A 27,846-nucleotide genomic window follows, 5' to 3' on the forward strand; every position below is an offset into this window, starting at 1 on the left:
TTCAAGATATTGCTAAAATTTTAAAATCAAGCAATATCTTTTTAAACACTCTTTAAGGCAGATTGTTATATAATTGTAACTTTGAAATTTCGATTTTATATTAAGTGCATTTTTCTCAATAACGAACAATATGATTCTTTACATGTATTTTCATATCAAATATTTTTAACAATTTCTTACCGGCTTAGCGCTTTTCAGTACTTTCAGTACTTTGATTAAGATATGTATTTCAATTGATGAAAATTACGACACACAGAGAGAGAGAGAGAGAGAGAGAGAGAGAGAGAGAGAGAGAGAGGGGGGGGGAGAGGGAGAGGCAGAGAGAGAGGGGGGCTCAAGTTCCAAAGTGAATACTAGTATTACGATATACAGAGAAATACTATGAAGGACAACAAACCGGTCTACATCTACACCACTATTTCCTTTCGCTGGATATTCACTCATTTTATACACTTTTATTGTGTGTCGGCAAAATACATGTATGTTGGTGCCTCATAGTGTTTATTCAAAAGGTACTGTAAGATTGAGATAATATAGATATTGCATTTAAATATACCAAAACACCCTATAGCATAGCATTTTAATATACCAAAACACCTGATGCAAGAGTAATGATTTTTAAAATGCCATGCGTACTATGAACTTAATTTGTTTACTATATATGGTTCTAAATATGACCATTTAACCTCCGCACTAATACCGGAAGCCATGACCAGGGGCCATGATTTTTAACAATGTTGGTGGGGACTTGCATGCTTCTCCTCACCATGCACTCAATTTGGCTGTTTGATGTTCAGTAGTAAGAAGTAGATAACAAAACTACTAAAATATATTGCAAATCAATCACTTAATGACCCACAAAGGCAAAAAGTTGTGAGTCTTTGATACAGACCTTATACAGCAATGCCATTCAAAAAACAAAATATGTCATCGATATCGTATGTCGAAGACTCCAATGAGAAAACAAGAATTTGGTGATGACCAGTTACTAATTTCCCAGTCGTTTGTGTGGCTACTTATATACTTATTTGTGAGAAATGAAATGCAATATCTCTAGAACTAAAAGATCATGCTACTACTTGTTCTTGTTTTCGGAGAAAGTATACCTTATGAAATAATTGAATATTGTTTGCGGATTTAACAAAAATGCATAGTAAAGTCTTAATTCGCCATACTGATGTCCAATGTAACCTTTTCCGTTATGTGACTGAACGTCTATTAAAGGACTATTTCGCCAAGAACCGAGACGTCATTGAGATGGTGACCATCTCAAAAGGCCCCGCTTAAATAATGGAAAATAGGATAAAAGCCTTTGCATTTACCTTGGCCTGACTTAGATACATCCAGTTTACATAAAATTTTAATTCAAACTGATTACCCTTACCAACAGGCATTTTAGGGGTTTAAACTGACCAAAATTAAGGCAGTCGGAAATAATTAATAGTCTTGAACTTCATTTTAAAGAGATCTGTTCTGATCATCACATTTCATTTTGAAGCTTGGTTTGAGGTAATTGCATACCATTTTACCCAAAAGCTTTGTTCATATGAAGTAAGAGACAGATAGGCCAAGGAAAGAGTACTATATATATGATAAGAAAAAACCTTGATTTTTCGTAGTCCAATATGACCTTGATTCATAACCTAGAGACATGATCCAAGGTCAGTGCACACCTTTGACAAAAGCACTCTGTGGGTAATGTATGAGCCAGATTGGACCAATTTGACAAAACTCCAGTTACTTGATGAAATTGTGCTTTTACTTTCCCATTAAATGTAATACGGCCATGCCATCAAGTCATCGTTCAAGTCAAAAATGATAACTTATTTATCAACCTAATCGACCAACTTCATTATATGTTTTTACTTTTGGTTTTTATGGCATTTAAACCAAATGCAGCCAATTCAATTTGTTTTCTTTTTCGTTATTTCTCTCCTTTTCACACACTTGTCCTAATTTCTTCAAACGTTTTGGATACTTGAGTTCAAAAGGTCGTAAACAGAGCTACAGTCACCGGTTCCTATCTATCCACTAACTATGTCACATCCTATATGTAAGTAGAGTTAAAAAGAAATCGAACACAACAAGAAGTCCTTTCTTATGCGTGACGTCAGATTGAAAAGTTTGTGTACACATAAAAAAGCGTTTTGTATGGTTGTAAATCTTTTGCAAATTCATACAAAACAATCAAAAGCCACTTATTATAAGTATACGTGTAAGCCCAAATGTGCAGAAACTCATTTATATGCCAAAAAACAAATGTTACAGATACACACCCGGTAAATTGTTTTTGTAATCGTGTTCGCTGCATCAGCATTCAGAGACCGGTAGTACCGGGAATTTTGCATAGCCTACAAAGCAGCGCTCTGAACAACGAAGATTGGTTGTCAACGTATGGAATTGTTGTCCACCGGAAGTTCTTGTAACAATAATCTTAGACAACTGCATGCATTAGCCTGTTGGTGATTTTTTTTTCATAATTTTGCAACTATGCATGCATTTAAATGAGTACCATGCACATGCAGATAATTAGAACCATGCAATTCTCACCATGAGAAGTTGATTATAATTCAGTAAAGTAAAACCAATCTTGAATCACCTAACATGCAAAAAATATTCTCTGTCTGGGGGTGAAAAATGAAATGTTATTGAGTGCTCCATTGATTGGATAGCAATCGTGAAGAAGGACATCGTTCAGTTCTGTCAAAAACCCTGTCATTTCATATGTCATTTATGAGGTGTCACAATTCACAAATCTTATTCGAGACAGAAATCTCCTTAGTGGAACCGGTTTTGACTTGTGGAAATTAATATTAATGTTGCTTCGTTAGCAAAATCATAAATATGGCAACGAAAGAGGGAGCTAAAGTGTGGTCTTTGAATTCTTCAGTCTGTTTATCAGAACTTTTATGTCAATGCCTTGAAAAGGCAAATTTAAACTCATAGTTTAAGCAATTTATCTAATACATAACTCAAGTAAGACTTCTTTCATAATATTTTATTAACCTTATTTCCTTGTAAATAATGAAGTCATGGTTATGGTTCGTATTGATAAAAATTCAAATCAAATATATTTAAAGATGGACTTCCAATAAAGTCATCACTGTCTTATTAAAAATCAATAATGATAAAAACATGTAGACATCTCATGTAGGTTTTTATCCATAAAACAACGGGGTGTTTTGATCCTTTTCCTCATTTAATTTCAAACGATTATTTCAAATGACTAGCCAGTTTAATTACATTTAGTATATAGATTACACTAATTTTAATCAAATAGAAAAAATACTAGTATCTCTTTTGAGCGGATGGTTTTATTAGGTAAATCTTGCGACAGTTTCATCGGCAATTTTAGGTAGTAGTTTTGATTTAGAAATAAAATGAGGGACCTTTTGAATATTAAATTGTTAACTGATTTACACTCTCTCCAGAATCTTTCACTTCAATGAGACGTCATTCATCGATTTCGAAACAACATTTAAAACGTTAACTTGTACAATACATAATTACATATAAGAGATTAGTCCGAAATATCTGACGTTTTTCTGGCTTTTTTAACGTTTTCCTGGCAAGTAAATATCAAAATCGTTAGAAAACGTTTTCCTGGCAAGTAAATATCAAAATCGTTAAGATATCTGACGTTTTTCTGGCTTTTTTAACGATTTTGATATTTACTTGCCAGGAAAACGACGTTTTTCTGGCTTTTTTAACGATTTTGATATTTACTTGCCAGGAAAACGTTTTCCTGGCAAGTAAATATCAAAATCGTTAAAAAAGCCAGAAAAACGTCAGATTTTCCTGGCAAGTAATTATCAAAATCGTTAAAAAAGCCAGAAAAACGTCAGATATTTCGGACTAATAAGAGATTGAAGATATCCACTCTATCCAAGAATTTGAAAATTATCGTTTTAATTTAATTTTCCGAACACATATTTCGGGGATTTTAAATGCATAAATATTTTTTTTTTTTACAGAGAAAAAATATATCTTTAATTCTCTTTTAACGAAACCTTTATAGCATTTAGTGTTTTTTAAGACCTCAAATGAAATTCACCAATATGTATTATTGCTTAAGATACTATAATGTTACACAAATGATAATGTTAATATTGTAGCTATTTAAAACTAACTCCCTTTACAAGTGAACCTTACTCCAGGAACCAAATCTACCTTTTTACCAGGTGTTTACCAAAGATTGATAATAAACCGAGGTGAGATGTTAATTAGTAAATCAATCACGTCTTCTGGTGTGAATTTATAGATCGATTGTTTCTTTGACACTTTGTTGAAAGTTGCTCTTGTTTAAATCAACATGACTCTTTTATTGAATTAAATATAATAAGGCCATCACCAGTTAATATCCAATTGTCTCTTCTTATGTATCTTTGTAACTTTCCCCGTCAAGTGGAGGGGAATATTAGATCTAATTTATTTTTGTAGAGAAAGCATCAAAGTAGTAATATAGTGGACATAAGTCTAGTATACATTTATTGTGGAATACCGGTATCAAAATTGCAGTAATAGGGTCCGCATACAATCCCAACATTTTATTTAAAAATTGTCCTTTCAAACCTTTTTGATACCCATATACCATCCTCCAGACCGAGCACCTACTATGATGATGAATTTAATTACCGAGGCATATGTAAAATCATCTCTCATCTCTAAACATACGTACAATCACCAGCTTTAGAGGACAATCGGCATCATTTCGCGAGGCTTTTCGTCTTCTTATCCCTCCATCTTTATACACACTTATTCCAAAGAGAAAATTGAAATTTTTATTCCATATTTTATGAAAAGCAAGACAATCATTCACTGAAGTGTCACATATCAATGAACTGGATGTGATTTATATTCTATCAAGCAAATAAATGAAATAATATCAATATTTTATTAGTAATATAGTAATACTCATATAATACCCATGGTTTTGCATATCTTTATCTTTTCCCCTTTATACAAATTTTTGTACGGATCTTTCATATCCTACTACATTGTATTATTCCCGGCTACCGGAAAGCAACATATTGCACAATTTAAAATTGTGGGTTATATTCTAATACTAAATTAAAGAACATCGTGTTAGTAACGTTTTATAATATTTTTTTCCTAATATATGCAGCAGCTAACACCAACTTTCTGCTTATTGGTGCATAAATATTTAGAAAAATGAAACATGTCCATCAAGAGGAAGCATTGATAAATCGCTCTTTTACTATAAAAGCCTCAAACGACAGTGAGCCAACTTTTAAAAAAAATTGCACGGGATAATTAATAGTTACAGAGATAATTTACGATGATTAATGTTTTGTTTAAAACTCTGGTGAACTTTTCAAATAAGTTTAACCGTTTTTGTTTTTGCATTTTCTAAATGTGGACTGAATATTCCTCACAAATCGGTTTTTATTTTTTATAAACTGCGTAATATGATATATGATGATTGTTAATGATGCGATTTATTTGTAATTATATGATTTTTTAAAAATCATATTAATTTTGCTGGTTATTGTTCCATTCTGCGTTATTCTTTGTTTTTTAGACTGTTAATTCAAAATCTGAATTCAAAAATATTTTTGGACAAAACATCTTTTTAGAAACTTTCTCAGCTCTAATCCCGATCCTTTACGTTGTATTCTGTTTTATATAATCATGTTTTTGACGTAATGACATGAAGCTGTTGGATTCCATACATGTAGCTATACAGTTGTTTCCCCTCGGGAATTTTCCTGGCTTTACTCATTACAGAAACGTTATGTACAATTGGCTGACCTTGCATTTTTCTTCTTTTACACTAGACCGCTTAGTTTATCCTAGCCGGTGTGAAACGATTTTATCGCCGGACATCACCGTTGACCATGGTCAGTAGAGCGTACAAAAGCTGACCTACTGATACAGCCAGTGAACCGTGAACAGGTTGACCTACTGTCCACTTCCATACTTAAAGTAACTAGTACAAAGAAGCGAAACTAAAATAAGAACTGGAGAGTTATTTCAAGGTTTAGCAGGTATTGTTCACCTGATAACAAGATTTATAATCCTCAAGGTCGTATACTCTATCTGATCTAACAGTGAACTAGTGGTGGGAACGGCATGACGAAGCAAAAGATACTTCGGTATTTTAATTTGTCTCAACTTCATTTTACTTTAGTCTGGTTTTTGCAGATGTATATTGAATTTTCACGCTGCTTTTTCGTTTGTTTGATTTATCAACATTTATATAAATTAGTTTATTTATTACTCAATGCATGTATTTTGAATATATATAATTACAGTCTACATTATTTGGTTTTTTAGTGACATGTACAGACAATGCATTAAGTTGTATGGATATAAATAATTTATATCAAGTGTCACAACGAAATACATTTTTTTCAGCAGAAAGAATTTAGTAACTTTTATCTAATTTGCATTAGGGTTATATATATATATATATATATATATATATATATATATATATATATATATATATATATATATATATATATATATATATATGTATGTTATAACCATGTACGAAGGTCCTGTATCCTACAGTCAATTTATTGAGAAATACAATATTTAAGTCCACCAAGTGTGACTCTCTCTATTTCTTACGGAAACTTATTGTAAATCATAGCTATGTGGAAACTGACAGGAATGAAATCTACACGCCCCGTTTTTCGACTGGCCGAAACCTACATGTACACAGCGACAGCTACCGAGAAAAATCACGGACTGCGAGAAATAATCATGATGATGTCAGACTACAATTCCCATAGAGCTAGGACGATTTGGCTGTTTCCTTTATCTAGCATACCGATGTACATTCAGAATAATTTAGTCGGTTTTTTTCTTCTTACTTTTTACGACCAATTTATCAATTTGTTAGAATATGTCAATAAACATGTAAATAATAAAATGCTTTTTTTGATGATTCACGCGGGTTATGAAGGTTGCAATCACTGAAGAATTTTTCTTTTTACATAACCGCGGGTTATGTATTTTTTTCTGCAATATCGTCACCTTCATATCTTGCATGAATCACATAAGGAAACATTGTATTGTTTAATAAATTTAGCTTATAGATATTGTATGAAATTGGGAAGCCATAGCGTTTGATTAATTAGCTTAAGCAAATCTGTGGAAATATGAAGATGTGTCTATAAATAAAAAAGAAAATATAAATCAAAAAGTACACGAAAAAGCATATCTAAAAAGCAAAACAACGATCATTCTGAGATGTCTTTTCAGCAATTAATATTATTCAGGATACACAATTTGTAGAGGTGACTAATTGTTACATAACAGTGTAAAATAATTAACTGTTTTTTTTCTTTCACTTTCTTTATTAAGGAAAAGTTTAAGCTGTACAAGTACTAAAGTCTTATTTGTTTGTCAATCAAAACATAGTCGGATACTATAATTCAATGTCATTTTCTGCGCTGTGACAGAGTGGTTTAATTAACCATATTTCTGTAGCGTTTTCATAGTGATTTGGTTTGTTTTTATCACATAAATCACTTGCAATATTATACACAAATGTATATGTTTTTAATGTGATTTGCATTTTGAGCGTCTGAGGGTTGAATTTGAATTGGAGTCACTGACCTTAAAAACAAAATTAAATTGTTTGTTGTCAAGCTTAAATTTTAATCGATTTGAATTTAAAAAAAAAAAAAAAAAAATCGTGTGTGGCAAATAATGTGCGAAATTCTGCTCATAATAAAGCATTGATATGTCAAACACGTGGTTTGTTTCTGGTTTGTTTCTGAATTTGTACACCTCAGTTGGTTTTACCTTCAAATCTGCATTAATTGCATGGTGATGACTGTATTTATTCTTCTTAATGGTTCTGTTTATATGAGTTACATGCATCTCTTAAACATTTTCGACATTAAAATTGAAACAAAATATAACAAACTGAGTTTAACGTGGTGTTGGCAAGAGTTTTTTTTAAAAGGTTTATCGTTGTAAGCTAGATATTCTGCCTGTTAAATTTGAAAGTATTTTTTTCCTATCGATGTTGTTTGTTGATCATTCATTTTTTTCTTATCGATGTTGTTTGTTAATCATTCATTTAAGTTACGATGTAATATTAAAAATTTGAAGAAATGTCAATCTGGTGTTGAATGAATCCGCATGTTAGGTTAATAGGTCTGTAGCTCCCGGTTTAAAAAAAATGGGTGGACGACCACCCGAGAGCTACAGACCTGCAATTGATATGAAGATAAATTAGGGAAAATGTGAGTAGAATTCTCGAGCTCCATCTCCAAACGATTGGTGCTTTCCGTTTTATCCACGAATCTATTCATTGATAATTATTTAATGAAACTGGAACACGGTGTGAACAAATGATTTTTGGATTTATTAAGAGTTACCGAACATTGCTGATGAGTGGCAAAGTTAAGCATCTTTTATTTATAAATTCATATTTTTTTCTGTTACATTCACGTCTTATATAAAGTGTTGAAAAAATGTTATCACTGACATATGTTTGGTTTAGTTAATATTTCTTTGAATCGCTGATCACTAACTAATGATTTTTTGTAATAAAAAATCACTTCAGCCGTTTTACGTTCATCTGTTGACATTGGTTGGTTTTCTCTACACCACCCTAAACATGCCAACTGTAGATTGACACCTGTCATTTTTTGCCTGTTTACTTTGAACTCCTTTTGTTCCCTGATTTCAGATTTCAAAATGACAGCCTTTTATCTGTATTGATAGAATATTTTTATCTCAAAAGACATCTAATTCGTTTACATGTAATATTGTGTATTCAATTGTTGTTTTAGATATTCCGTTTGATGGATGACGGGGGTAAAGGGGGGGGGGGGGGGTAGTTGGGTATATTTATATCGGTTCTCAAGCTAAAATTAAAATGCAGAAAAAACATATAAAGCTAGATATATACATAAATAGGTGACAACTCTTGTGGGTTGGTTTCTCGAGTGAATGTCTGCTCAGATCCATTTGTTAGAACGTTTGTCGGGCACGTGCTTAAATTTTGTTTTAAATCAAACATTAGAAATCGTTTGTAGAAGGTATGTATTACTGCGAATTATTCGTGATTTTGGATGTTCCTACATACGCTACCAGAAAATAGAACACTTTTTTACATTGAAAATAATAACCTTTGTGTGCATCAGTGCGTCACTCCATACACGTATGAAGGATACAAGGACATCAAATGTTGTAAATTTTCATCTCATTTTGAACATATATTCATATTGTGGTGTTATATTAATATTCCTACTACTACAAAATTGGGAGGAGTTTCTTTATTCTGCGGATGAATACGTCTTTTGTGACATTATCTAATGAGTTTACAAGTATCTTAACCACAGATTTCAATAACTGACAAATTTACATATTTCAGATTATAAAATAAAATGGGTTGTACTTACCATCTATAACAATGTACTCTGAAACCAGAGACTCGGAGAAGGTAGCACTTGATGTACTTTCAATATTACTGAGCACTTTTCACGGCGTACTACGAGTCGGAGTACAATATGCATTTATTTGTCCCGTCTCGACTATTGATATAAAACAATGTAATTGAAATGCATGATCATATGATTAATTAATAAATCATTAGCTGATCAAGACACCGTGAAATAAACATGTTTTCCACCGAACACAATAGGAGCACAAAGAATTCGATGATTAATAAGACAACACCATCTTTATTTTTTTCATTTTTTTCATTTTTTTTATTTTCATTTATGGTTAAACTCACGCTGTCTCGCCTTTTTAACGGACTGCTCGTAAAGTGCAGAGTAGAGGCCGTGTAAGGTACACGCTTTTCCGGGATGTTCATTTCAGGAAAGATATGTTGAACATGGCTTTTACTGTGTCCTGTTAGCCTTAACAGACCTTGATGCACATGAGTCATCTTGCGCTTAACTTAACTTTTGTAATGTCATTAATATTTATTTTTGCCATTTTGCCACTATTCATATTCATGAAATGCATATATATGCGCAAATCAGAATCAGAATTTTTTTTACATCATTGTGCATAGATGCAATGACTAAAATATATTGTTAATTAATATAATTTATCACGCTCTCAACCTCTGTTTGTAAGATCTCCAATGGCGCTTTCTATAAATGAAATAACGGACCCAATTACCAGAAGTATACCTATTATTACTCGTCCTACTGATATCCTACGTTAAAGCGGTGTATATCAGTAGTGTCATATCGTATCGTATCATATCGTAGTATATCTGACGACGGACCAACTTGACAGTAAGGCGTTTGGAAACTTACATTATAATTGTAGATTGTTTCAAAGTAAATATTTAAAGATTAATTATCGACAGATTTCGAATCTTTCCTGGATCTAGACTATTCGTCTTCGTTACTATTTACCTTCTATGAAACAATTCAAATGGTCACAACTTCCTTTGTATGCGCTTATCATTGTGTTGCGTTTTAATCTATTCTTGAAAACAACCATCGCATTTAACGCTCATTTATACGCTTAAAACCAATCAAACAGCATGTTCAGTGTTTTGGTAATGTATTTGTATTTCTGAACTGGGGTCATACTTTGTTGTTAATGTAAGCCACGGGAATTATTTTTTGTTTTTGTATCAAAACATATTGTTTACTCTCTGGATTGTTTGTTAATTGTTTATATACAAACATTTTGAAGGTCATTATAGTCTGACCTTTATTGGCCTTAAAGAAACGGGAAGGCTATTTGCATTAAAATCAACTCATTTGTTTTGTTTTTATCAAAACCATGCAGATCTATATACACTTGCAATGGAGCAGTTTGTCCAATGTCACAGCAGTACAGTCTTCGATGCTTTAGTTTACGGTTTTCAGTGTAAATCACAAGTTCAATGATGCCGGGGTTTTTAGCTCATGCTTTGCATTATTCTATTTCAAAAGAAGACATTATTTTACATTCATTCAAGTCATTTATTATAATCGGCATCGATAAAAGAAGGTCAATGGTAATTTTCTTTTTCGGTAAAAATAGCATCAGAGTACTAAGTCTTTGAATTTCAATGAATTGGAAAACTCAGAGTAACTGTTATATGACTGTACATCCTTGGCGAAACTTTGTTGCCATAAATCCAGAGATGACAGTATTCTAAAATCACAATTCTGGCACTAATATATTCTAGAGGTTTTCGAATCTGCCATTTAACGCCATTTTAATGTCTCTTTTATTACGCACAAAAACAAATCACTCTTATATAAGAATTTTACAAAAAGTTTAATTTCAATTAAATCAGAGAACAAAAGTTAATGACAAAAACCTTGCCATCTTGGATCTAAAGATGCGCGAGCATAAAGCCCGCAGCTAAAAGTAATGTACTATATGGCGTCGGCAAGTGCAAAGTGTGTCAAAATGGCGGCTAATTTTCTCAAAAACTGCCGGCGGTCACCTTGAACAAGGGAGACTGTAATATGACCCTGAAGATATTTTAACAGTTCTAGGGATACCCTTGTCATGGTCAGAGGTCACATGGCTCGGAAAAGTTTGACTTTCAGCTGGAGAACACCAAGGTCGTATATAGGTATTCAGCATTGTTATGACATTTTTTATCGCCGCCATCTTTCTCTATAGTGTTACTTTATTCCAGCAAATATGAATAACCTTCAAATGACATTGTAGGTTTACATCTTACGTACTAAGAGGAAAAGTGAACTATATGGAGACGTTGCAACAATAGGATTTATTATATCTGAAGAATCTCAATCTATTATCAAAGGTCGCCGGGAGATGAAATGAGCCCGTCATTAAAATGCTATATCATTAACTGTTAAAATAGTACCAAAGTTGTAGCATTTATTCATATTTCGATAGTTATCATGAAATGTAAGTACTAAATCTGCTGTGAACTCGCAAGGTACAGACGACTATTGTTGAAAAATAAATGCATATTATATTTGTTGCCTCTAAAAAGTTCAAGCATCTACAATTAAATACAGAAGGAGGTCATCGAGTTTGCGTAACTGTATACATGTAGTAGTTTTAGGAGTTAGTACATTATGTCAGACAGTGTTTTATTTATTGATAAGAAACTTATCACACAGTATTCATATTTTATGATTTAACTACCGTGCAAGGCTTTAAGATTTGGTATATACATGTATTCAACCAATTGAATATTTGTTTTGATATATATTTTTCAGAATAAATTATTTTATATTTTATCGCTAAAATGTGTTGTTGTGATAATTATGCATGTAAATGAAACAATTACGAAAAAAAAAGATAAATACAAATCATTTCCTTTAAATTCTTTCAACAGAGAGTTTTCTGCACTAAGGAATGTGTTGCAAATTAGTTTTTGTACAGGACGGTATTGATGTAATTTTCCTTAAGGCATCATAACATCGACATGTAATTAGCTTTTCCAATAAATCTATTACTCCAAAACCTTAATTATTTTGTAATTTAAGTCCAACATTACATTTTATTTATAGATATAACTCTGATATAAAAAAAATAACAGTTTGTGTTGCTTTAGTTGATTTTATCCTGGAAAACAAATGTTGCTCAAATTGATTGATCGATTGATTGATTGATTGATTGGTTGAATACTAGTATTCAAACCCAAGAATGTAAGCCCTGTGTATTCTCATTAAACTTCCCGATCTTCACCGGTTTTAGGAGACACAATGTTGACAGTTATTATATAGTCAAGCATCTAGTATTGACATTCACCTTGACTGAAAACGGGGGGAAAATGAATGAAATTTTCCCTGGTTCTGAGTAGAATCTTAGCCTAAAATATCCTGTGTCAATTACTGTTATATATTAAAGGTTTTATCTGTTGCAAAACGAGAAATCGAATAAACAATCCCTCAAGATACCATATATTTTTAAGTAGTCAATTTAAGAAGAGCATTGAACTCCACGTTTGAAAGAAATAAAAACTAATTTCTGCTGGTTTACATGTACGTGTAAGGCTTGCAAAGATTTTCATGATGATTATTGTTGATCTTAAAATAACATATTTTGAAAAATGATTCAAATATATTACATGAACATGTCATGTAATGAAAATTTAAAATTGGAGATGGTTTAAATCCGATGAAAGATGGCTTCTCGGACCGTGTTAAATAGACTTAGTTTTGGGGTACTTGTTTTTCATTCACAAACAGTTAACAAATGCACAGTGAAATGTCTTGTGTCCCCTATATTCCTACCAAACAAACATCGCTGTCCTTCCTAGGCTTGTGTAGGATAAACATCCAAAGAGGCTCTAGTCTTTTAAATAAACGAAAGATTTATCGTCGTTTATAGAAACTAGATCATAGTTCATGTTGAACATTTTATCATTTACAACGTCGTTGTCAAATACAGTGATTGAGAAATTCCCCTCCCCCATATTTTTTACGTTTGGGAAGATAATTTAGATTTAAATATTGAGAAAAACTTTTTCATAAAACCCAAAATCGCTGCAGAATTCAAACCATTTAAGAAAGCAAAGATCGACATCGGTCATAATTGTTAAGGTTCTTATTTACCCCATATGTAATATATTCTGTTTTACTCTCTCGATATCAAAAGTTATTAATAAAATGAATGTGACCTAATATGTTAACCCAATGAAAATAATTACATCGATTTTGAACTATCTTTTGATGTTGTTCATGTATAAATAAGTTTTATTTTTCTTTTCTTGTAATAAATGTGACTTCGAATACGCTCTATCTGATAGATTTTCATAGGGAACAAATAGTTTCTTTCTTTCTTTTTTTCTTCAAAAAGACCAAAACATCTAAGTTCACAATTCAAGGAGTCAATAGAAAAATTGACACGAAACAAATTGCATAACCGCAAACACTCTACTGTATCATACATGCAGTGAAAGTCCTAACTCCCTTTCCTTTTTATTTGAGATTTGTTTCAAACAAGTATTGTCATGTCGGCATCATAGATCAAAATGGTTCTTTGCGCAAAAATATATGTGGGCATCATTGGTACATCTCTCCATTTATAATTCGATGGGTTAATTTCGGGTAATAAAACTGTTGTCTTGGACTGTCTTATATAGTACGGACCTGACATTTTCTGACAAGACCTACCAAATGAAAGTTTACACACTCTTCATTTCAACCCGATTGAAAAATAAAGACAAACATTCTTTGAACAGATATTGTGTAATTAAGATTTATGTAAATAACGCATCCATCAAACTCGTAGAAACACGATTGCGCAGGCCGAACCTCCTCTGACTAAGCCCTAGCGACAGGAGGGGGCCATCACACTAGCGATCAAGCTAGTTTCACTTTTACTGAAGGCCCATGTGGGGACATGGAAACTCTGAAGAGTTGAATAACGTCCCGGGGAGCAAGAATGCGCAACATACATGCCATGTTGGAATCCAGTGAGATTATCGGGTTTAGCACCGTGCAACATACACCAAGGATCCCTCCTTGATCAACAATAGCGTTTCTTTGATAGATGAACATATATGTACTGATACGATTCAGTTTGAAAAAACCTATTTTGACAAAGCTATAAACATAAGACTTGCACCAGGTGTCCAGCTTATTTTTGTTCTTTTGCCACATAGAGTTTTTACGTATTTACATTTTAAGAAAAAAAGAATTACAAGAGGTGTTCAAAGTTTCATCAAAACTGTTCCTCAGAACTAGTGCATAATTACTATAACTACTACTACTACTACTACTAATAATAATAATACATGTACCATTACAAATTACAATATTAATAGATAACTGGGACTGGAAAAAATATTGATGTTCACATTTTTCGGTTTGTGGTTCAAAAATGAAAATCATTTGCTCTGCTTAATCATTTGTCATTAACATCCCCGATAAAAATCAATGTTTTGAAATGTGTAGAGTACTGTTTGTAACTAATGATATACTTCTGAACCAATATAATTAATCTGTATTCCATTTTTGGTCTTAAGAAAAAATACAAGCATTCATGCAGCTCTCTAGTATAAACACATTTGACAAAACAACTGCAGCAATATTCGAATGTTTTGGGATGTTATATTTTTTGTTTCGAATAAAATAAATCATAAACAGTAATATATTGTCTGAAGCTCTAATTATCCCCAAAGATAACAATTCGTTATGAGCTTCTTGACTTGCGACTGATTTGCTAAGTATTTGCCCTAACGCAGACATGACACCTCTAGTTAAAAAACTGAGCACTAATTATGCACATTTCTGTAATTTGACAGTAACATATGAACTTGAACCTCAAAGACCCTTGCACAGAGTGAAAGTTTTTCTTAATTACATGAATAATTAATCAATCGATGTCGCCTATATTCTTAAATTTCTTAGAATAATTTCCGTTCACTGTGCCCCTGTTTTTTTTCCTAAAATTTTAGAGCCAAAATCTCTCTCTCTCTCTCTCTCTCTCTCTCTCTCTCTCTCTCTCTCTCTCTCTCTCTCTCTCTCTCTCTCTCTCTCTCTCTCTCTCTCTCTCTCTCTCTCGTTATAAATCATTCAACTAATGATGTAGCGGTCATGAAAAAGAAGAGGAGGGGTGGGGAGGGGGCAACTTGAAAACTCGTTGCGGTCACTATAGGCACCAGACACGTTTTCTTCCGCGCGACCAGATTTTTACCTGTCATGAAGAAACTCTGGTCTCATCATCTTCTGCTATAAATAGATCTAAACTCTTTTGTGAATTGGACGAGAAAATGGCCAGGTCGGGGACCTTTGACCTTCCAGTCAGACCTATCATTGATATATCAACATATGTCATGCTTAGCAACACCTGCCGACAGCAGTGGTGATAGCCGTAATAACTTTGTTCCGTTCTTCGCTGTCACAAAAAATACTAAATGAATATACGTCTGGGTCATAATTAAATGTCAAGGTCTCCCTTTGATCTACTAAAATTAACTTTGTAACTTCTCTTACTTACATCACCTATTCAATAATGCAATTTGAGGTGTTGCTCGTCAAACCCCTACATGTACATGTATTTAGACTATTCATTTATTATAAACTTTAAATATGTAATTAATTTAGAGATGATATATTCTGCGTGATGAAATATGAATATCAAATTCTTTAAACAGCCAATATGATTCATTAGAAATATCTTTAAATTAAATATATTTATGTATAAATATATGAAGATTTTTTTCTAATAGAACGTATGTTTTAATATCCAGAGGCTGATACATTACATACTGTCAACTCACAATTTGTCAAAAGGTTTCTGACACTTCCGGGTTTGTTAGTATTTCTTCATCAATGTTTCTTTTTCAAAAAGTATGTAATGCAAGTCATTACATTAATCTATTTGACACATCTTTTTGATTAGGATTAGAAATCTAACTTAAAAATTGTTTTAGAAGACGGCGTTATCGTTTATATATAAAAGATATTACACTGTAAGTGGTTTGACTTCATAATGCATTAAGTTGACACTGCACCGACGTTCCCAGCAAAAAAGTTCAAAAATTGAAACGAATCATTTTTATGTATAAATTTAAGTGTAATATGAGTTCTGAAAATAACAGAGAGAGGACGTCTCACGCGCCACTGACAACAGTTTGAACTTACCTGAATCGCACCTTGACAAGGGGGACCCTATATAAACATGAGCACACTTGAAACACCGGCATCAGAAATCGTTGTGTGGGGAAGGTAACGTGACAAAGCTGCATATAATACACTTGACAGTCGCTAAACCACTGCCTATACGGACTTTTATATTTTATCTTTCCATATCTTTTTTTTTATTTCTTCAGCAAAGAGAAAAATTAATGTGTTGATCAATGCATCGGAAGATTACCGAAGGAACAGAAATTGTCCGAGCTCGTTAAAGAAGCCACTTGCTGGCTGACGCCTGGGGGAAATAGGAAGCTCTATATAACATTATCTGGTCACTCGCTGTGTCCAGCGGCTATCGATACACGATTCTATCTCTCTCTTTTCCAAACCGTCGGACCGCAAGAGACGGGACCAGTGATTCTGTTGAGGACAGAGACTGAATGATAGGGATTTCGGTGTTCTTCAAACTCAGGACCCCCTTGTAAACTTTCCCACTGGATTCTTTGATCTCACCAACCACCATGCTGTATCTCACACAGACCTCAGTCAACCCGGGGCTGGGCAGCACGGGGGTTAGTCCCGTTGTGAGCCCGGGGGTCAGTCCCGTCAGTACCATTGCGCCAATGACCCTCAACCCCTGCACTACCTCCTTGGCCTTCACGCCCGGGGGTGGAAACACTGCGCTGACCCTAAACACCGTTCCCCAGGGATCAACGATGGCCCCCGGGTCTATTATGCACCTAATTAACTATGGAGACAAGGATTTAGGACTGCTCCTATCACAGAGGTGAGAATCATTAAATTGTCATTTTATAATTTGCTCGTATTTTTTGCAGAGTTGGTTGACATCATTTTGTCACTAATGAGGGTTCACTGATCTCAAAGGATTTTGTACATTGTATACTGCCATGTAGTTTGTCAGCATTTTTGGGGGCCCAAAGACACATGTTGTAGGAAATTTACATTTCACATAAAAAAAATTATGTACGTTTTACACGCAATTTGATCATCTAGTGGTGCGGTAAACCCTTTGCACCTTTTCTTATACATGGTTCTACGGGTACGACACGACGAGAGCAAGGTTCATCGTGAACCCACAGCTCCCAAGATTACGATGATAGAACGAGATGTCATCACAAGTAATCAGATATGTGGCAATATTTACTCGAAGACAATAAACTGTCTCCTGAAGAGGTCTTTTTAGATCATTCAATCATCAGACAATTGATGTGATTATCTATGTCTTTTAAATTGGAAACGGAAAATTGCTGGATCAATTGATAAAGTGTCATCCCTTGTGAAAGATAACTAATCCGAGTTTTGTAGACATAAAAGTGAATGAGAATTTACCCGGTACACAGTTTTAACCAAAGTGTCAACAATACTGCAGAATTGGGCAACGTCGTTTAAAGATTTAGGGCTTCTTGGGTTGGGAAGAGCAGGGGATTTTGTTTGTTCATTATACATAGATACAATAAAATTCTGACACAAATTAACAGAAGGAGGTTTGGTATACAAGTAATCATCCATTATTAAAACACGTGAATTCTTTTCTATCACAAGAATTTAAAAATACCAGTTGTGGGGAAGGAGAAAAAGTTTTGAATTGCTCTTGAATTCGTTTTTTAAATGTCGTTTACACGCTCTCCTTAGATGCTGAGACATTTTTAACAAGCAGATGACAGTGACGACCAGTCTGATAACTGGGAGTGGGTACCATCGAGTTAAACAATCTCTGAAGAAGGGTCTAAACAAACAGTTATTTTATCTTATCTTTGAATATACGGGTTAAAATAGTATTCAAACCACCCGAACCAAATCAGGCCATGTTGACCCCAAACCATTCGGAAGACACGTTCCACCAAGGGTCAACTAACTGCTGTAGTTACATATATATGATAGAGCCCATCCATGCCGTCTTAAATAATTTGTACCTTAATTGCACCGAATTTCGCCTGGCATACACCAGACGTAATAAATCATATTGAAATGTTTAAAGCAAACAGGTTGAAGTGTCCATATAAAAGCTTGTAATCTTATTCACGTGCTTCTTTGCTGAACCTACCAAAGAGAGATAGAAACAATAACATATATCTCTTTTATTTTCAATATCATGCATTTGATGTGATAAGATGGTACAGGCCGTTGTTTGAACATTGTTTTATCTTGCAATGGGTTGTCTCCGTGCATTTAAATAAGAATAGAGAGTTGGGGGGGGGGGGGGGGGGTGAATAACTTCCCAGCTGTAGCTTTGTATACCGGGTATATTTTACCGAATTCTCGCCGTGTTCAAGGCCCACCCAGGTGTCCGATATCATCCGTCGATCGTCAAAGGATGCTTTTAATGGGTTTAAAGCGAAAATTGCAACTTTTAGTGGCAAAAAAGAGACCATCTTTAGAGCAATTGCGCCACCGATTGACTAAAGGCTATATGCATATTATGTATGAGTCTCGTCACAAAGTGTCATCCTGATATACATATAGGTCAGAAATGAACACATATCGATGAACGGGACGGTCCGTCATTAATTTATTCGTACAAGCCTCGGTGAATATAGGGAAAACCTCCAAAAAATTATCAAATTATTAAAAAAAACTTGCACCTATCCAGGAAACGGTGGACGATTTTTTATAGTACGTTCTATTTTAAGGGGGGACATATATATGAAGTCGTCGACTTATGCAAGCGACGCCGTATTAATTTACCAAACGACATATATTAATTAGCATAAAGATATTAATTAAATTCAAGCCAAGACGTTCGTTAGAATGAACGATGGTATCTCATTAATACTTAAGAGTCTTATACCTCCCTCACTTTTATAGTCAAACTCTCTTATAAACGATACTCTGTAATCGATTCTCTGTCGCCCCTTTACCAAAGAACCTTGCTAATACCGCCCGTTCTCTTAATTGTTATAAATCAAAACGATAAATGTACAATGTACCTTGTTTTGTACGACAAGGTATGAAATTTCCGGCTTAGAAATGTCAACTTTTACATAATGCCTTAATAGATTACGTTCATATCTTAATATTTTAACACATTTGCTTTGCGGTGCCAACATTTTTTGGCAAATTTATGGTTATTTTATTTCTTTTGTAACAATAAAGCTCAAGAAGACATCGTCATATATATGAAAAAACCAGAGCAGTCTGTTTTATTTATTCCATAATTAAATATGCGAGGAGAGCTGCAAATTCAAAAAATAGAAATAGAATCTTAAGTATATTGTACGATCATCATATATGGAATGAAAAGGGTGTTAACATTAAATGCAGGGAAGCACGAAATAAAAATTTAAAACGTAATTCAAGTTATTTGTAAATACAATATATGAAAGTGTATAGAACTTATACATGTACGTAGTTTGACTACGCATCTGTATCGCCTCATCCCCTTTTTGAAAAGTCCATTTACGATTCATTCAAAATTAAAGAAAAGCTGGCTATCTATTAAGTATTTACAAAGTTGGTATCTATTTTTATTGAGAGACCTTGACATGTTTTGACCTTTTCTAATTGAAAAGCCTTAGTCAAAGTCAAACAAAAATTCCATCGCGGACAACATCCAAGATCAGATTGCAGAACCATCTTAAACGATGTGTAGCCGCCGGGTATTAGTTCAACTTGAATACAGAATGGCAAACATTGTCCATTAAAAAAGACATTTCTCGGCAGTTCAAATGTCGTCTCGACAGTAAATTTTATCAATTAAAACGGAGAGGGGTGTTCGGTATGGTCAACGAATAAAAGGGGTAGAGAGCGGGGTAATGACAAGATATATACAAAGTACTTAAAATGATACGGTTGATGAGAATTAAGGGACTAATGGTGGTCAAATATACAGGTAGAAAGATCCAACTATGTTGTTATTTGTTGTGGAGTAAATTTAGCATGATTAACATCAGGGGTTTTTCTTCTGTCATCCATTAGAACAATTTAACAACATGTCTTCGAAACATATTAAATTAAGAGGTCTCAACAGACAATGCGCTTATTCACATACCTTGGTGACCCCTTGATAAAATATGATAAAAAGATGGAAAGGAATATATGCACAAGACACACATCTGTCAAAAGCATATGCAAATAAGTCATTTTCGCGTGATTTATCTCCTTAACATGGGGAGATGCCTACTTTCCAATTTACCGATCTTGTTCGTTTTTATCCCTGAATGTTTCGTTTGATATGATCATCAAACGGCTCGTATTTTCGTTTGTCGGGAGAGAGAATAAATGTGCATTAAGCAAACCTTGTTCTTGTTTTGGTGTGCTGGGGATGACGAAGCCATGTTTCTTGTGGAGTTGGATCCATCAGTGCATGATCTTATCACATGGGGTCAGCGGGGTTTAACATGTCATTTCCGCTTGAACCGCTTTAATTAGAAAATGTAATTAAAATCCCAACATTGTTTGAGTACTATTGTAAAAGAAGGGGGGGGGGTATGAAAAAAAGCAAGCAAATATTGGCCTTTTATTATCTTAAAGACTACATAAATTTCGTACATCGAAAATTATTTCTCATTGAAACCGTTGAAGTCAATTATTTTATCCAAAGAATAATTCTATTAGTTAAACAACGTTATAGTTTAGCCCATTCATGCACATTTTCCATTAAATAAAATGAACCTTGTCTCAAGGGTTAATTTTTCTTTTGAGTTCTAAACAACAAGAATCCACTCAAATGCACACACCTGAGCACGAACAGCTTAACATATATACGCTATATATATAAATAAATTTACCATCGAGGTAAAATGCACGGCTTAAAGACAGTAAATCGTCGGCCCTTTAAACTATAAAACTTGTTTTTCCGACGACAGGTAAATTTATCTCTGTTTAATTCACCACACTTCTGTTACCATCGTTATCCTGCAATAAATCAGGAGTAATCGCGAGAAATACCTAAAGAAACTCGAATCCTACCCGGCCATACAGTAACGAAATAAAGCGCACAGGCTTTGCTTGAGCGCATGTCAAATAAAACCAATGAGAGTTTATACATATCATTGAAGATAGTAGATAAAAATCCCACCCTTGTGGTCCTCCAAAGAAATTTTAATAATTTTTTTTTATTCTTTTCGCGAAATTTATAGTTCTATAGATTTTTACACTCATCTCTTTGAAATTGAATAAATATTCTTTAGTGGTATAACACATGTAAAAGACATTTCGTAATACTTTAATAAAATTTGTATTGAGAGTATTTAAGGTTCCCCTTTTTTTTCTATTGCAGAATGGAATTGGTATGGCACGGCGAATTCGACAGACTGTTCAGTCAGTATTATCCCCACTCGTGGCAGCTCGTGCCTACTTTCTGTCCACCAAACGATAGATGGAGAACATTCAAAGACAGCGCCAAAGTTCGATTCTCATGTCAGGTACGCAAGGGTCAAAGGCTCAAACCAACATATCATTTTCTCCAAGACAGAAGGCCGTAATTGCATAAACGCCCGACCTAACTGATAAACTGAACTTCAAAAGGTTGTTTCTTTACCTTAGTAACTTGCGGATGAAGACCCTAATGATCATTTAATTATGAACATATACAAGAAAAAATTGTCCTTAAATAATTGACCACAATGCCAGACAGTTAAAATCAGGATTTGAAAGTGGTTTACAGATTCTGATAGCGAAGCACGGTAATTTAACAATTTCATCACGCTTTATCCATATGGTAAAATCCTATTCAAACAACAGAAAAAAATACAGATTATCTGTCGGGGTAATATTTCTAGATTCCATTGCTATTCATGTAACAAATGCCGATGTGTATAAGATGCCTGGCCCTCACTCGAGTTATCTTTTGAACACAAGAACATGAGAACGTTTGACGTGCGTAAATCACTGGTGCAAAAAATGGGTTGTTTGTTAAAACAGTGAAGTTAAGGCATCAGTGAATGAAACCATGTTCTAGATAGAGATGATATTAATCGGAATCCGTGATTCACACGTTACGTGAAGTCTACTGACGGTGTAAATATTCATTGTTTTTGGAGGTAGCGTGTGGTTGCATTAAACCCGACCGTAATGTTTCTGCTTATGATTTCATTTGCATCCATTAATCAATCTCTTATTATTTCTCCATTTCAGTGGGCATTAAATAGCACACACTGTTTATCAAGCTATATTCCTCTCTGGTTAACCTTCAATTTAATTTGATATCAAAACAACAAACAGCATCGTACGATATATAAAATTAAGGAAAAAGTTTTAATTGGGGGTTCAAAGCCAATGTAGGGGTATCTTAACATATGGTTAATGATAAGACCAGCTGATTTCCCTGCAAGAGCCCAATATACTGTACACAAACACCATCTCCAAATACCATTGTTTCCAGGGAATGCCTGGCGAGCGAAATATATTCCTTGGAGGAATTACATTGTTGCTCTAAAGGATGTAGATGAAAGCAGGTCACTCAAACGCTTATATGTAGTAAAATTCAAAGGTGTCCGTCATCGAACAAGGTAACCTTGATGGTCGTCTGCAACGATGATCAGGGGTTAAGTTTATGGTCTGTGGTAAGGAGGGGGCCCCCCGCTTTTACCAGGGGGTGACGGACCGCATTGCGTATGTGGTCAGCATTATACAAAAATAAAAGCGGCTGCCATGCGAAATTTATGCCCTGTTCTGACACTTCAGGTGATGAATTTACATCATTTTTCCTTACACGTTGTCTTGTATATTAATGAATAGGGTCCACAAGTCTGGAAAATCTTTTCATATTCTGAAACAAAGTGTTTTGGAAATGAATTTGATTAATTTTCTTGTTTCAATGTATAAGGTACAAGTGCACGCTTCAGGTATATTGTTTGTCTTAATTAAACATTACGAAATTAGTTTTTAAATTTTCTTGCGATTGTCAGCAACGGGTCCCATACTGGAGACCTCACCGCACCAATAGCTCGATTAAACAAATAGACACAAAATATTTAGTTTTGCTATCTTCTTAAGACATTAAACACACTCATAAATACCAAACCCTGTGAGCCCAACACATTATGTACATAAAGATCTGATAAGCTTTCAAACACTCTCCCTTTTTGTAATTGAATGATCCAAACGTCACTTCTAATTTTAGATTCATATGATCTATTTAAAGAGATTCAGAGTTTAAAAACTCTCTAATTGTAGATTAGTTCCCCAACTCCTATCCCCGATTTGTGAAACTCTCTTTAAAACACTGTTGTGAATGTTTATTATACAATATAAGAATATCTCAATCCTTATTTGGAACAAGCTGTTCATTTAGTCCCCCCATTAGATAAGTAAATACACAATTATTTTCTGAAAATTAACATACATTCAGCTAGGACTGGCCAAGATCTAGAACCTGTAGGCGCTTACTGTCGACGACTGTCCCTCTTCAGTCGTATACCTGTATACCTTTCTGTGCCATTCATGTCTGTCAATAAGTGATGTGATTGGACGGTCGTTTTTTGATTTCAGGAGTGTGGCCACGGATGGACGTCGATGAAGGGCAGGGTCATCTTTTGGTTCCAGCTGAACTATGCCACCAATATGGGCTATGTCATGTTTAAACTGTACGGACAGCAATGCCAAAGATGTAAAAACGGCAAATACGAGCATGCCATGTGGTACCCTGAAGAGGTCATCAAGGTTGGTATTTGGATATGCAAAGAATCTAAGCTCAAAGATCAATGTATTTTAAATGATTTTTCTCTAGTCTTAACGATTTTGATAACGGGAAAATAATGCAAATGATCAGCAGTCGTTGTTTATCACACATGCCAACATCCTCGTTATTGCGTCTTTGTTTTATTTTAGATTCATGTCCGGCTTCTAGATTTCGAGCATAAACAGAAAATTTATTTTACTCCATAAATAAGATAAACATTTTCAAATTCTAAATGAATTTTGATAAAGAATATTTTTTGTAGCAATCCAAAAAGATAGGTGATTTCCCTATTTTTGATACAAATAATGAACACATCCGTTTGCCAAAACAAATTGATATGTGCATTGCGTTGGGTGGGGTAGAATATAGAGGCTTTGACAGTAATACATCCTATTGATATTTTTTTCACAGGTCCTTGGAAACGTTTACAACAGAGTAGGGCAGATTTACTACGGCTTCGTCCGTCCTCCCCTTCGTATTGATCGCCGGGCTGGCAAACCAAGGAACCAACACAACTCCGAGCTATGTCAAGCATGCAAAGAAGGTCTTTGTCGAGAGGAATGGACATTCACATGACCTAGATTAACCAGTTAGAAAGACGCTTATAATCAACACAAGGGCCCCGCTCCGGCGGGAAATTTGAAAAAAACCCTGAATCAGAGATCATTTTTTTAGTTAATATATATATTTTACACTATGATTTATATGTTTGTTGTTTATAAAATCTGAACGTCTGACGCCATAGGCGATATGAATCCATGCATAGTGTTGTGTTGCAATCAGTCTTATTATTATAGTTCAATTTAGAACAGCGTCTCAGATGATTTAGGAAGGAAACTACTGAATCAACTATATTTTGTCATGTAACATTACCATGAACAAAACTGTTGAGAATTGATTTCATTTTAACAGTTACTTTTTATCGCAATTCCTTATGCATCACATCTGAATGCAATGTCACAATTATTATATATCTTTGCAACCTGTAAATGCAAAGTTATTTTTAAAGTGCTATTTTTATATGGCTAAAACTTTTTACCTGTAAAAAAAATAAAGAACTAAAGCCTTAATTGATGTATGTATATGCTATATAATGTGTTCCTGGTATATTTTATCGATATATTTTTGAATCTGTGTATAATTGTTAATATTTTTGTTCCTTTTAGCTAAGTGTCCACTTAAAGGTTATTTCTGCATAGCAGCTTATTGTTTTGTCTTGATATTTGTTTTTGGTGAAAGTTTTTCTTCTTTTTCAATTATGATTGAATCACCCTTCTCAATTAAAAAAATAATACACTTTTGCTTTCTGTAGATTAATAGAATTATTGTTTTTCATTTCTAGGTATTAGGTTTCTTCATTAATTTGATTATTTCCTCCGTTTGATTTTGTCATTTTCATGTACATTTAATAGTTCACATTCCATAATTTTATTTGTCTCACTAAATTAATATGTACTTTGTATCATCTTGTTTATAAGGGCTAAATTATTTCTATAAATGATGTCCCAGCGGAGAAAAGGTTTCTCCAATCAAATCACGTGATAGGACCGGCAGTGATGATACCGAAATAGTATTTATTAATTCGTCTTCCACAAATTCTATCAACCTGTCATAATATACACTGTATTTTTATTTTAAAAATATTTTGAATAAAATTATAAAAACTTTTGAGATTTTCTTGTGATTTTATTATTCATCCAATGAGAGATATAATTTACTATAATTTACTAAAATTCAGTTTCGCAATAAAAAAAAAACCCTGCATTTTTGATTGTCCACAGGACAACAAACGGAATGTTGAGCATTCGGACACACTTTAAGTTTCCATACAATTAATATTACCAAAGAAATGATTAAATTCTATAATCGTGGCTGTTTTTCCCTGAAATGGTAAGGATTAACAGTAAATTATCACAGTTGACCCCTTTACATAAGACGTACGTCGGCAACGCTCGAGTTTGCCTTGTACGCTCGTGAAATCGTAGCTATGGCATGAAGGAATATAGTCCGGCTCAATTTGAGCTGAAATGTGATTCGAAAACACTATATAAACAATAAGAGATAAGACAAACACTATACACCTGATTGATCATGCTTGCCTCGACAAGAGAGACAAACACAAGAAATGAAAGGACCATTTTAAAACTCTGTAATGTCTATTTTTAACTACCACCATTTTTTTCTATTTGAATATTACAAAATCAATCAGAGACTATGAATTTACGAACTATGGCGTTATACATGTGAACTGTTTAAATAAACTGTTTGAGCAGAACTGCATCTAGAAAAAAATATTGTCTGTCTGGCTTTAAGCGAGAGAGAACCCTAACTTGACGGATAAAAGATATATTTTATGCATATGAACTTTAATAATTTATTTTACGTAGTTAAGAATATACAATCTAATTATACGAAAAATTCCGTGCTTCCATATTTGCTAATTAATTTCAAACAAGTTTCCTGAAAGTATACATGTACATGTACATGTTCTATACCGGGTAAATTTTGGAGAGCAGTGAGGATTGTTCTACTAACTATCAAGTACATGTACCTGACTTACATTGTACCCTCCCTTACATCCTTGGCCTCCGGACCACGGCTGATACTGTTCCTGTTTACTACATGTACTAGTATATGCATGCCACCGAAAAGTGGATGTAGAGTGTAAAACGTTTATTTAACACATGAACTTGTGGACAGGGCCGTCTTTCGTCCCTCCTTTTAAAGCAAAATGTTTGTAAGAGAGTTTTCTCATGATTTACTATTAATATTAAAGCGAACGCAGATCTAGTATTTTCCTCCAAGGAGAGGGAATCACCCCCTCCTCTTTTTAACTTGCAAATTCGGAGCGCACGTATGATGTGAAGTCGAGACCTGGGAGTCTACAATCAATGTTACCAAGTAAGAGAAAACTGGACAATTTTACAAAAAAAGACATTTTTAAAATATCCCCAGTGTCATTTTCTCATTCATGTCCACTGTAGTTGATTTTCACCCAGAATTATGCATGGGTTGCATAAATAGAGCTCATGGATCTTTAGGTCAAGATCTTGTAAATGAAAGGTGCCTACAGGTTTATAAGATTTAATATATGAATTCTTTTAATGATGCTTCATAACAGTAGCTTTGTTTGATAGGGTGTACCGGGGCCTTTATGTTTGGTAAACACAATGAAAAGTCATGTTTTAAACTGTCATTTTCAATGAAATATGAAGGAAATAAGGAACAAATTTCGGAGTTTTGCCCATTTAAGACTTATAAAATGATGTTAAATAGAATATAGGGATTACTTTTTTCATAATTAATATATAATGTCAAGAAATTATTTACTTTTCTAGGGGTAAAAGATTTTTCAAATCAATTATGACGTCATAATGGTTCTAGCACCAAAAATACACTCTGGAATCATTTACTAGATCTTGACCTTAATATGTACATGTAAGTCCTGTTTTGATTCTCTGTAACGCATTTTTTGCTACGGACCTTTTCAGCATTTCTAAATTAAAGTCTAAACAACTATACCTGTTGGTAAATCTAAATTATGTTGTAGTTGCTATTGTCTGTTTTAGAACTTAACTAAGAAAGATAACCCTGAAAAGATGAATATAATAAGTGACATAATATGCTAAATTTGATTCAGCATCATTTTCTTTTATATAGATACTTCTTGAATACAAAATCATTATCTATATA

General features: G+C 33.8%; 1 protein-coding gene across 1 annotated transcript; it reads left to right on the forward strand.

Annotated features, from left to right (window-relative positions):
* The first annotated feature begins 16,566 nt into the window (after positions 1 to 16,566).
* Positions 16,567 to 25,821, forward strand: LOC128189418 (receptor-transporting protein 3-like). Its single transcript, XM_052861022.1, has 4 exons — positions 16,567 to 17,298; positions 21,751 to 21,895; positions 23,964 to 24,134; positions 24,565 to 25,821. The coding sequence occupies exons 1-4, from the start codon at positions 17,033 to 17,035 to the stop codon at positions 24,727 to 24,729; spliced, it is 747 nt and encodes a 248-aa protein (XP_052716982.1). The 5' UTR covers positions 16,567 to 17,032; the 3' UTR covers positions 24,730 to 25,821.
* The last annotated feature ends 2,025 nt before the right edge of the window (positions 25,822 to 27,846 follow it).

This window comes from Crassostrea angulata, chromosome 6 (assembly GCF_025612915.1).
Source record: "Crassostrea angulata isolate pt1a10 chromosome 6, ASM2561291v2, whole genome shotgun sequence".
Classification (NCBI taxonomy): domain Eukaryota; kingdom Metazoa; phylum Mollusca; class Bivalvia; order Ostreida; family Ostreidae; genus Magallana; species Magallana angulata.